This window comes from Marmota monax, unplaced genomic scaffold, assembly GCF_021218885.2.
Source record: "Marmota monax isolate L192 unplaced genomic scaffold, Marmota_monax_Labrador192_F-V1.1 WCK01_AAM20220418_F8-fsc00042, whole genome shotgun sequence".
Classification (NCBI taxonomy): Eukaryota; Metazoa; Chordata; class Mammalia; order Rodentia; family Sciuridae; genus Marmota; species Marmota monax.
In genome coordinates, this window is record NW_026693008.1 from 13,388,381 (window position 1) to 13,401,032 (window position 12,652).

At 36.1% G+C, this 12,652-nt stretch overlaps 1 protein-coding gene across 14 annotated transcripts in view; it reads right to left on the reverse strand.

Moving 5' to 3' along the window:
• Dnah12 (dynein axonemal heavy chain 12) overlaps positions 1-12,652 on the reverse strand; it is a 256,363-nt gene that overhangs the window by 236,912 nt on the left and 6,799 nt on the right. For 9 of the 14 annotated variants that reach the window (XM_058582183.1, XM_058582184.1, XM_058582182.1 and 6 more), the window contains 3 exons: positions 11,905-12,082; positions 4,062-4,143; positions 3,888-3,914 (listed from right to left, as the gene is read on the reverse strand). In XM_058582183.1, the coding sequence (XP_058438166.1) occupies positions 3,888-3,914; positions 4,062-4,143; positions 11,905-12,074 (279 nt within the window). In that variant the 5' untranslated portion in view covers positions 12,075-12,082. Of the gene's footprint in view, positions 1-3,887; positions 3,915-4,061; positions 4,144-11,904; positions 12,083-12,356; positions 12,534-12,557; positions 12,631-12,652 lie in introns of those variants that run through there. The other 5 variants (XM_058582187.1, XM_058582186.1, XM_058582179.1 and 2 more) reach the window with 4 other exon arrangements.

Here is a 12,652-nt window from a genome sequence, read left to right on the forward strand (position 1 = left end):
TTCAGTGGTAGAGCACACGCTTATTAATATCAGCAATCACCAAAAATATAGACAAATATTGTATAATTCCACTTATATGAAGCATCTAAAGTTATTAAATTCATAGAAAAAAAGAAGGGTAATAACAAGAAGCTGAGGAGAGGATGAAATGGAAGGTTATTATTTAATAATATATTGAGTTTGGGTTTTACAAGATGAAAATGTTCTGGAGATTGGTTGCATAACAAGGTAAAAAGGCTTAATACTACTGAACTATATTCTTAAAACGGTTAACACGGTAAATTTTGTGTTATGTGTATTTTACCACAATTCATAAAGGGACAATAAGTCCAAACTCACAATTAAAATGGGTAAAACAGGGGCTGGGGTTGTGGCTCAGAGGTAGAGTGTTCGCCTACTATTCGAGACCGGGTTCTATCCTCAACACCACATAAAAATAAAATAAAGATATTGTGTCCACCTATAACTAAAAAATAAATATTTTTTTAAAAATGGGTAAAACATATGTACCAACATTTCAAATATTTTAAAGATGGAATCATCTAGCCAAATACATAGTAATAGAGGAAGGGTTCCTGGGCATGATGACTGAGCTGGATTAGGGACAACCAGAAAGCACAGATGGAAAGAGAACATGTTGGGCAAAAGTAGCAGGTAAGAAATGTCCTGTTTCCTCAAGCAAGTCCATGATGGTGGAGTATAAAGTATAATATAGAGAGTGATGAGAAGAGGTTGGCAAATAGGTAAGGGTCACATTATGAAAGGCCTTGCCTGCCACATTAAGCTTTAATTTTCTAGATTGTGGTAAGCTACTGATGGTTGCTGTAGTTAAAACAAAAAATGAAATTCTGATCTAAGGATAGAACATGAATAGGATCAATTTGAGAAATAGTCACAGCCATGTGGGGACAAATTACATGGCAAGTGGGTAGTTGAAAGGGAAAAGAAGTGAATACTCAGACATTTTAAGCATGAGTGATTGATAGTGATAATAACAACTAGAACAATCTCAGGAAGGAAGGTTCATTTTTCAACATATTGAATTTGAGGTATTTTTACATAAAATCATTTTGGAATCAGCAACATATAAAAGGTAGTTAAAACCAGAAATTGAATCATCCAGGAAGATTCACAGAAAGAGAACAGCAGCTATAGGCAGACAAGGAAGAGGAAACCATGAAGATGACAGAGAAATAACAAGAGTCAGAAAAGCAAATACAAGGGAATATTCAAAAAGAAAGAAATCAGCTGGAGCCAGGCACATGCTTTTAATCCCAGCAACTGAGGAGGCTGAAGCAGGAGGATCAAGAATTCAAGGCTAGCTTCAGCAATTTAGCAAGACTAAGACTATTTGAGACTCTGGCTCAAAACAAAAAATAAAAAGGACTGAGTTGTAATTCAGTTCTAAAGTGTCCCTGGGTGGGCTGGGGTTGTGGCTCAATGGTAGAGTGTTTGCCTAGCATGTGTGAGGCACTGGGTTCCATTCTTAGCACCACACATAAATAAAGGAATAAAATAAAGGCCCATTGACAACTAAAAAAAAATTAAAATAAAAAAATGCTCCTGGGTTCAATCCCCAGTAAAAGCAGCAGCAGCAGCAGCAGCAGCAGTAATAGTCATAAACTGGAATTGTCTCTATTTTATTTCAGCTATTCTAATAGGTATGTAGGAAAAATTCATCATGGTTTTAAATTATATTAACCTAATGGTTAATGATACTGATTTATCTTTGATGTGCTTATTTGCCCCCAATACATCCTCTATGGTGAAATGTCTTACCCAGTTCTCTATTAGTTGGTTTATTTTTATACTTTTGAATTTTAGGAGTTCTTAATATATTCCAGATTCTAGTTCTTTTGGATATGGGAGTATTTTCTCCCTGTGAGTGACTTGTTTTTCATCCTCTTAATGGTCTTTTGCTGAGCAAGAGTTTTCAATTTTGATAAACTCTTATTGGAGTTTTTTATGGATTATGCTTTTGAGGTCATACACAAGAACTCTTTGCCTAGTCTTGACATTTTTTGTCTAAAGTTTTATAATTTTATGTTTCTCCTATGTTTTCTTCTCAAAGGTTTTTTTTTCCTGATATTAGGGATTGAACCAGGGTCTCAGATATGGTAGGTAATTGTTCTACCACTAAACTATATCCCTAGATGTCAAAAGTATTTTTATAGACTTTATTTTAAACTGGTACCAGGGATTGAACCCAAAGGTGCTCAACCACTAAACCACATCTCCAGCCCCTTTATTTTTTAAGACATGGATTTTACTAAATTACTTAGGGCCTTGCTAAGTTGCTGAGGCTGGCTTTGAACTTGTGATCCTCCTGCCTTAGCCTCCCACACCACTGGGATTATGGGCATGCCCCACCACAACTGGTTGTGTGCATGTGTGTCTATGTGCTTATGTGTGGTACTGAGAATCAAAGGCACTGGGGAATCAAAGCCAGGGCTTTATGTATGCTATGCAAGCACTCTACCACTGAATTACAGCCCCAGACCCTATATTTTACCTTTTATATTTAAACCTATGATCAATTTTTTATTAATCTTTGTATAAGGTATGAGGTTTAGATTAAGGTTTTGTTTTGTTTTTATCGATGTCCAATTACTCCACCCCATTTGTTGAAAAAGTTATTCTTCCTCCATTGAATTATTTTTGTCAAAAATCAGTTGGAGGGGCTGGGGTTGTGGCTCAGTGGTAGAGTGCTCACCTCGCATGCATGAGGTACTGGGTTCTATCTTCACACCACATAAATGAAAAATAAAGATATTGTGTTCACCTAAAACTAAAAAATAAATATTAAAAAAAAGAATGCTAAATATATACACAAATACACCTTACAATTCACCCAACCTCATGTTTGGGGGTTATGGTGTACATTCCAGTTCTTATATCTTGTAAAGAGGTACATCTAAAGTCTCCAGAAAAGTTTAGAGACAGGGGAAGAAAGGGGAAGGGCATTTAAAGAACAAAGCCTTGACTAACTGAAAAAAGAAAGGTTCTTCCATATATCCTCAACCCATAGGAAGGTATTCTCAGCCCTCTATCCTCAAAGAAAAGAAAACCTTCCAGGACTTATAAGGCTTATAGCCCCATCTGGGAACATGCAGTATAATTTCCTCTTATACATAACCAATTCCAAAAGTCTCTGTATCCTTCCTATTAAATAATATTTACATGCTATCATATTTCTGCTAATCACTTTGCAGTCCCACATCATCATCCATGCAGTCAGAGTCATTTTTTTAAAGAATCTCTAGCACCTAGTATGTATCTAGCATATATTAGATTCTTAATGAGGTATCTGTTGTTTGGATAAATAGCCATCATTATATCAATATCAGTATAATCAATTATAGCCTTAATTTTAAAATGAAGATGTATTTCCTTTAAAATTGCCACTCAGAATATTTTTTAAATTGTTTGGAATAAGAACTATTATTTACACAACTAACCCTCAAATAATAAATGACAACAAAGCGTAACTCTTAAACCCCATATTGTCACTGGGCACCGTGGCACATGCCTATAATCCCAGCAACTCGGGAGGCTGAGGCAGGAGTATCCAGCATTCAAAGCCAGTCTCAGCAAAAGTGAGGCACTATGCAACTCAGTGAGACCCTCTCTCTAAAATACAAAATAGGGCTGGAGATGTGACTCAGTAGTTGAGTGCCCCTGAATTCAATCCCTGGTACCCCCACCCCAGAAAAACCCCGTATTATCCATGACATGCTTGTTTCCTTGGGCAGGAAAAAAAACCAAAAACCTCAGTTTCTAAATTTCTTTCTTTCCTAGGATGAGGCATAACAAGGGGTCTTAGAAAAATCACTTTGAATTAATTTATTTGAACATTTTCAAAACAAGAAATAAAAAATTGAACTCACTCCTTTTCTTTTAATTTCACTGGTCATCTGTAAAAAACAAATAAGATAATTAAGAAGAAAATTTTTAAAAATCGAAAATATTTTAAATGTATCTATTATTTAAAATTATTCATATTGAGATTAAAATAATTAATATAGTATAAGGATAAGTATTTTTAAAAGAAAATAACTTACAGTTGGAGGATAATCAACTTCTGGTAATGGTGGTATTCGTTTATCCAATGTTCTGTCTAGATTTTTTTTGGCTCCATCAATTCTGAAATTTATAATTAGAAAAACATATAACTCTAGAAGCTAACATTAGCATAAATTATTAAAAACACTGAAAGTCTAACATTTTTTCAATTCCACTAAAAGAAAAGATATTCAAAAACTCTTTATCTGACTAAATTTTCTATGAAAAAATTATCAATGAGTCCTAAAATTTTATGTTGTTCAAGTATAAGGTAAAAGGGTGAGAGTAAAAATAAAATCAACTTTTTCAATTGTAACTTACTGACAATTTGAAAATTAGTCCCAATGCAGAGGGAATCATCTCTGTTCAAATTAATACTGTCAGAGAAGGCTTCCCTTATCTACTATATAAATAAGTACCTCTCTCTTTCACTATCTGTCTTCATTTATCTTTCTTCATAGCACTTACCAACATTTAATATATACTGTAGACTTTTTTATTCATTGCCATTATCCCCAATAAGAACAGTATCTGGCACACATTATGTACTCAGTTTTACCTTAAAAACTGTGTATGGATTTTTATCATATATAAAATATAATTTCCTCTTTAAATTAATTTGTACCATATTGGATAAAAAAAATTCATCTTACAACAAATATTAATACATGCAAATGGTATACTAGGTACTATTAAAATATAGCAGCAATAAATCTCTAGGAATTTATAAACTGAGTGAGAAAATAAGAGAGTGCCAGGCTGGGGATGTGGCCCAAGCGGCAGCACACTCGCCTGGCATGCGTGCGGCCGGGGTTCGATCCTCAGCACCACATACAAAGATGTTGTGTCTGCCGAAAACCAAAAAAATAAATATTAAAATTCTCTCTCTCTCTAAAAAAAAAAAAAAAAGAGAGTGCCATAAGGGCACTCTGGTGGTTCAGAAGAAAGATGAGTTTGTTCCACCTGATGAACATATCAGCATTTGCAATGAGCTTTAAATTAAAGAGAAGATTTCAGGTGGAGCTGTGGTTTTACTGGGATCTGAAAAACAGGAAGGCAAAGGAAGGATCAAAGGAAAAAGGGATAAAAGGAGTTGTCCAAACTGTCCAAAGTTTACGGGATGAGATGGACTTAAGTCTGGAGAAGTGGTTTGGAATATCCACCTAATGGCCTCAAATGGCAACTTTTGCATTTAATCAACAATGGGAATGATGAAGAGCTTTTGAGCAAGGAACATTTTAAGACAAACCTAACCATTTATAAAGGCCAGATACATTTTAAAAGATGACCAAAGAAGAAGACATTCAAGGAAAAGAGACCTCAGAAAGATTGGAGGATGCCAAGTATGACAAGAATTATTAAAAAACAACAACTGAGTGGGGTACAGTGGCACACACCTGTAATCCCAGAGACTCAGGAGATGGGAGACTGAGGTGGGAGGATCTTGAGTTCAAAGCCAGCCTCAACAACTTAGTGAGGCCTTAAGCAACTTAGCAAAACCCTCTATCAAAATAAAAAGTAAAAAGGGCTGGGGATGTGGCTCAGTGGTTAAGCGCCCCTGCATTCAATCCCCAGTACAAAACAAAACAACAACTGAAGGATGAAGGAGATACCATTAGAAAGGTAAGAGAAGAACCAAAAGGAATTTCACAGTAAGTGTGGTTACGGGAACCATAGCCTGGGCATAAAGGGCCATGTCTGTTTTACTCACTATTCCAAGGTACATAAGCTCAATAAATACTTAATGAATGAACGACCAGAATAGTGGATGTGGGGAAAATATCAGATGTCTAGTTCAGTACTTTGCTTGATATGTGAACATTCTCAACAATATCAAGCTATACCCATGGTAACCCAGGGCAAGGGCTCAGTGGGGGGATGGTCAGTCATCATCACTTTCTGAGACAACCCAATTTATTATCAGTTAAATTCATTTTCTTAGAAACAAATTTCTTATATTGACTTGTGGCTTTATACGTCTATTCTCTGCAGCTATATACAAAGGGTCAGATTCTTCCATGTTACTCTTCCAAAAACTTGATAACCTGCCCAGTTCCTTCAACTACTCCTGTTAATAAGAGTTACTGTTTATAGGAGCTTATTATATCCTAGGCATTGACTTAAGACCTTTACAAGCATGGATTTCATTTAACTCTCATACCAATCCTAAGTAAGCAATATTCTTTTCTCCATATTTTTTAAAAATATTTTATTTTTTAGTTGTAGTTGGACACAATACCTTTATTTTATTTATTTATTTTTATGTGGTGCTGAGGATTGAACCCAGGGCCTTGCACATGCCAGGCAAGCGCTCTACCATTAAGCCACAACCCCAGCCCCTCTTTTCTCCTTTTATAGGTAGGTATATAAGGATAAGTAAAGTTATATAACTTGTCAAATTCACATGACTGCAGAGATGGGATATGAATCAAGGCCTGAGTGATGTGAGAGTCTATATTCTCACCAATTAAGTAAATTTTGTGGTTTCAAATTTCCTCCCTCCTCTGGTTTATCAATGTCTCTCTTAAAATGTGATCCCAGGATCCCAGATGTTGAAAAGTACAGAGTGAATTTTTCCTCTTCCCTATACTAGATATTCTACATTTATTAAAGCAGCCTAAGACTGCATTTGCTTTTTTGAGTACCCTTACCACCCCTATTGAATCTTACTGAGCCTGTACTAAACTCCTAAGACTTTTTAAAAATATATTTTAGCTTACACATAGACACAATATCTTTATTTATTTTTATGTGATGCTGAGGATCAAACCCAGTGCCTCACATGTGCAAGGCAAGCCACAACCACAGCCACATCTTAAGACTTTTTTGACATTAAGTGGAAAATACTCCTTTTTTTTTTTTTTTTGGATACTGGGGATAAAACCCAGAAGCTCTTTACTACTGAGCCACATCCCCAGTCCTTTTTATTTATTTATTTATTTTTGAGACAAGGTCTACAGTAAGTTGCTTAGGACTTCACTAAATTGCTGAGGCTGACCTTGAACTTGCCATCCTCTTTTCTCAGCCTCCTGAGTTTCTAGGATTACAGATGTGCACCACCACACCTGACCCTCCTCTTTTCTTTGTTAATCTTCAAGACCCTTCTTCATTTCTCCCTGAATAGCCTAGATTTCAGCAATTGCTACTTTCAAGGAATGTTACTTATACATTGGTATGCTAATTGGCATTTGTGTAGGCAGGCTTGCACTGTAGTTAGCCCAACATAAAGATAAATGCCAATTTCCTTGAACTTTCTATATGAAAATGCCACATCTTTTTTTTTTTAAAGAGAGAGGTGAGAGAGAGAGAGAGATAGAGAGAGAGAGAGAGAGAATTTTTGATATTTATTTTTTAGTTTTCAGCAGACACAACATCTTTGTTTGTATGTGGTGCTGAGGATCGAACCCGGGCCGCACGCATGCCAGGCGAGTGTGCTACTGCTTGAGCCACATCCCCAGCCCCAAAATGCCACATCTTAATAAAGCAACAATTTCTGGAACATGTTTTCTCCTACTGTCTATGAATAAAAAGAACTGGGAAGGACATAATAATGAGCCTTTTACTCCCTGTTTTTGCTCTGTATATTAACAATTTAAAAGTAATAAACAAAAACTGGATTTCACAGGACTGTGGATGACCACATGTGGTAAAAAAGAGAAATACTGGTTTAATTCAAGAAAGGAAGTAGTAGCTAAGGAAGAAGGCAGCTCTTTCCCAGAACTTGGGAAAGGTATGAAATGATGCTGACTCATCGATGTGGGTCTCAGGAACTGGTACCAGCAGCGGGGCCCAATTCTGCTTAGAATTCCTTACATTCTACCTCACCCTGGACTCTATTCCACAAACCTCATCCCATCTTTGAAACAAGCTTGCATTCCAATTGTCTAATTCTCCAATTGTCTAATATGAGGAAATAGAAAATCCCAAAGCTGTGGCCATCCAGAAAGACATGTTTCCAGCATTAAAACTTCCAATTCTAAATGCTTTATTCCCAAAGAAACATATGGCAATTCTAAGTCTGATATTAAATATGACATTATACTTCAGAAAATTTTGAGGCAGTATTTTTTGATTAAGCAGCCAAATAAATGTGGTACTATTTACAAATCTGTATAAAGCACAATCACATTCATTCACCAATAATAACATACCAAACACTATGTTTTGTGTTGAAATTTCTCTCCTTAAGCATGTGAGAGTTTAGTGGAAGAGAAATACTACTAGGAAAAAAACAGCAATGCTCCCTGTAATTCTCTTTTCTGTTGCTTTTCCTTCTGCTTTATCAGTCATATTTAGTTGCCCTTGCCCCACACTGCATCTAATTCCTAATACCTCAGCCCTAGGTTTTTCACTTCATATTTCCCTCAACCCTCTGCCTCTTCCTCCTTCTTCCCCCTTTGGCTCCTCCTCCCCTACCCCCATCTTAGTGATTTTCAATCATTCCCCTATCTTTAAAAATCGTCTAAATGCTGGTGATCCCCAAATTTCTATCTTCAGCCTAGACTTCTCTTACTAATACCAACTTCCTAATAACATTTTCCCTTAAATTACATAGGCAATTCAGCTCCAAAAGTGAGTTAATGTTGTTTTTTTTTTTTTTACCCCCATCTCCTGGACTTCCAATTCTCTATAAATGACACTACCATCCACCCAGCTAACGAAGCAAATCTAATAGCAAGTCCTACTGACTCTGGTTCCAAAACATAGCCTCGAAAATCTTCTCTCCCAAATTACCATATGCTCTCATCTATGCTACTGTGATAGCATCTGACCTGGCTTCTTTCCTTTTACTCTAGCCTTCTTCTCCACCACTCTGTATATTCTTAATAACTGGAATGTTTTAAATGTAAATCAGATTTCACATTCATCCCCATTTAGAATATTTCAACAGCTTCTATTACACTAAAAAGATCTGAGTTCATTATCATGGCCTATAAAACCTCATGCAATTTGCCCCACTTTCTTCTCTGTCTTCACACCACTCTTCCCCAGACTTGTGATACTCCAGTAATACAGGCATTTGTCAACTGCTGCAACAGACTAAAACATTCATATTTCAAGGTTTTTGTGGCTGCTATCACCTTTCTTAGAGTGCTTTGCTCCTGCTTATTTGAGTGACAGGTTTCTTCCCATTCTTTAGATCTTTACTTAAATATTATCTCCAGAGGCCTTTCCTGCAGTGTTCCTGGGAACACCTTCCCTGTCTGTATATCTCATTATCTTACTTCTTCATAGCATCTATCACAATCTAAAAAAGACTAACATAACTTTTTTTTCTTTACTCATTTACTGTCTCCTCCCACTAGTATACAAACTTCTTAAATGCATAGTTCCTTTTAAAAAATATTTGGGGCTGGGGATGTGGCTCAAGCAGTAGCACACTCGCCTGGCATGCGTGCGGCCCGGGTTCGATCCTCAGCACCACATACAAACAAAGATGTTGTGTCCGCCAATAACTAAAAGAAATAAATATTTAAAAATATATATATTTAGTTGTAGTTAGACATAATAACTTTATTTTAATTATTTATTTTTCTATGTGGTGCTGAGAATTGAACCCAATGCCTCACACATACTAGGCAAGCACTCTACCACTCAACACAGTTCTTCCCTTGGTGTTTTTTATGATCTCCCTAGGAGCAAACACAGCATCTGTATAATAGCAAGTACTTAATATTTCTAAACACCCCTGAATATTCTAAATTGAGGTTAGAAGAAATAAAAATAGGTGTAAGGAAGGACAAAGAAATATAATTTTAATTTAAAGTTCTGCATACCTTTTCAGCCCTGTCACTCCTAAATTTCTGGGAAATCCATAAATCTTAAAAAGTTACTCACTTATAAAAATTATCTTGTGCATTGTCAGCCCACTAATAAACAGATTAATAGAGAGATGACATTTTAAAAACCTATAATATTGGGGCTTTCCAACATTATCTAGGGACCACATCAGCCTAAGGATCCTGAGACTAGCCAGACTGATGTCACCCTTAAATACCTTCCCATACCCACCCCTCACCAACTTACCTTTAAAAGAATAGTCAAGAACACTGAAAATGCATCTCTCACTCTTAAGCTGGTTGATCCTCATTCTCCCTTGAATGTATACTACTTGCTTTCCTAAATAAATCTCTGTGCCTCTACTAACACATGCAGAAATTCTTTTCTGTCACATACATCAACAACCCCATTAATACTAAGTCAAGTCTCCCCCCTTCTGAGATCTCCTTGGTACACTTTTCCAGAGATATCTCTTCTCTGGTGATACAATGATTTAAGAGAAATATGTAGAGGGGATAAAGAAGGGATTTGGAGGCTTTCCAAAGGAGGAGATCCATAAATAAGCATTGAAGAATTAGTGTTAAGTATTTAGTCAGGCAGTACAGTGAAGCAAATTGTGGAGTCCATCTTTAAACTGTGAAAATAAGATTCATTCTAGAATTGTGAGTAATTCAATATGGCAATATGAGATAATGAAAAGCTTCAGAGGAAGAACAGTCTTAACTCCTAGTGAACTCCCTTTTAAGTCTTCTGAAACAATATGAGTCTTAGAAATGACGGGGATAAAAGATGTTTAATAGTACATGTATTGGTATTTGTCATTACACCTATAAATTTAGATTTAAATATGAGTAAAGATTGATGACCTAATAAAAAATTAAAATCTAAAAAAAGTTATATGATTAACACATCTATTTAGCTGTAAGAAAAGTAACATAAGCCAATATTTAAATTATTAAAGTGACAACACTGACGGAGGTGGAAATTTACAACCCCTAGTGGGGGAAAAGGAAACTGAGGACTTTTTGCAATTTCCCTTATCTTCCAAAGTTCCCCTGCCTGCCAAAAGTAAGCCCACCAAAAGTATCTGACAAACTCTTCCCATGGTGTGGTCCTACTAAACCCTATAAAACTCAGACCCTTGCTATAGCCAGTCACCATTTTCCTGAAAATGTGCTCCTCCGCTGCTTAATAAAGCATTGCTGATGCATTGAGGACTGTCTCCATTTTTTTTCCTTTTTTTATTCTCTTTCATTTGCTTTCAAATATGATCATTGACAATGTTATAATAAAACCCAATCAATTGCAAAATTGTTGATAAAAGAAGCTAACAAAGAAAGGAAAGAGAATCCAGAAAGAGAAGCAGAAAGAAATCTCCCATTTAACAGGTTGGAATTTTGTAAACAAGATCCACGTCTTTTTCTTCTTTTTATCCCCAGAGTCCAACAGAGTCAGGTACCCAGGAAATTCTAACTATTGAATTGAACTGCATCAGCATTATCACAGCCTTTGGTTACTGGTACCTAAATTAATTTCCACTAAATTGGGGGAGAAAAGCAAGATGTTAGACTATGTTTTCTTTTATATAGAAAAAAAATTAATTGCAAGTAGTTTAAAGATAATTTACTTTCTTAAATATTTTTTCAAATGAAATGCTATTTTTACAGACCCAATTATTTGGTTTACCTACTTGAGAGGTAGAATAGTATGGTGCTTCAAGTATGTGAACTCTAGAACCAGACCACCTAAGTCTCAACCCCAGCTGTGCGACCTTGGGCAAATTACTTAACTTCTCAGTACTTCAGTTTACTCATCTAAAAAGTAGAAATAATAGTGCCTACCTTATTTGGCTGTTGTGAAAAATATAAGTGAAAAGAACAATATCTAAAAAAGTAAGCACTATATAATATTAGCTATCATTATGATTACTTTTTAACTGTTTTCCTGATAGTATCTTGCCTGTAAACAACCTACAATGCTTAAAACTTTTTTATGAGAATATGAACACTAATCAGTTCACTTGAATTCCAAGCAAGAATTAATTACTGATATGCTACTTACACTAACTGATTGATGGTCTTCTGCTGCTCCTTGGATCTTTTGTAGTTTAGCAGCTTACTTTGTTGTGGTGTATCAACCCCTATGTCTTCTGGGGGATGGACAATAGGGGGTAATTTCAAGTTCAAAGCCTCCTTTTCTGCTTCAATGGCAGCTTTGTTTGGATCTGACATCTTGTCCCCTAAAAATTAAAATATACTCTGAAAAGTTCCATATAGCCATTATTGTAAAAGCAAGCCTCAATATATTCATAACATCTCAAGACCAAAATAAAATTCTACACCCTTTTAGATCTCATCTCCCTCCCAAATATGAGACAGAGGGAAAGAGGAGAAGAGTGTAAGAGAGAGAGGCAAAGTAGGGGGAGAGGACGAGTGACAGGGGGAGAAAAAGAAAAGAGACTTCTCCTCTGGTGAAAGTAAAGAGGTAAGGAGGGGTATCCTCAGGCATCTCACAGGCTCCAGGTCCAGTAACTGGTGAACAGCAATCCTCAACCCAGTGTTAGCAATGTTGTCGCCATAGAAACCCTGTGGCCAATGCCAGAAGGGCTGAATGAAGGTTGCCTGGAGAGCCTGTTGTGAAGCACAACAGATTTAGATCACCTGTCACAACAATAATTCCCATTATTCAAGTAAATGGAGGGTGAGTCAGATTACCTGTCTTTCTTCGAAAAGGGTTCAGAAAATCAGGACCTTCAAACTCGAAAAACTGTGTGACTGGAAATTTTAATCCGCTAGAAAATAAACAGGTT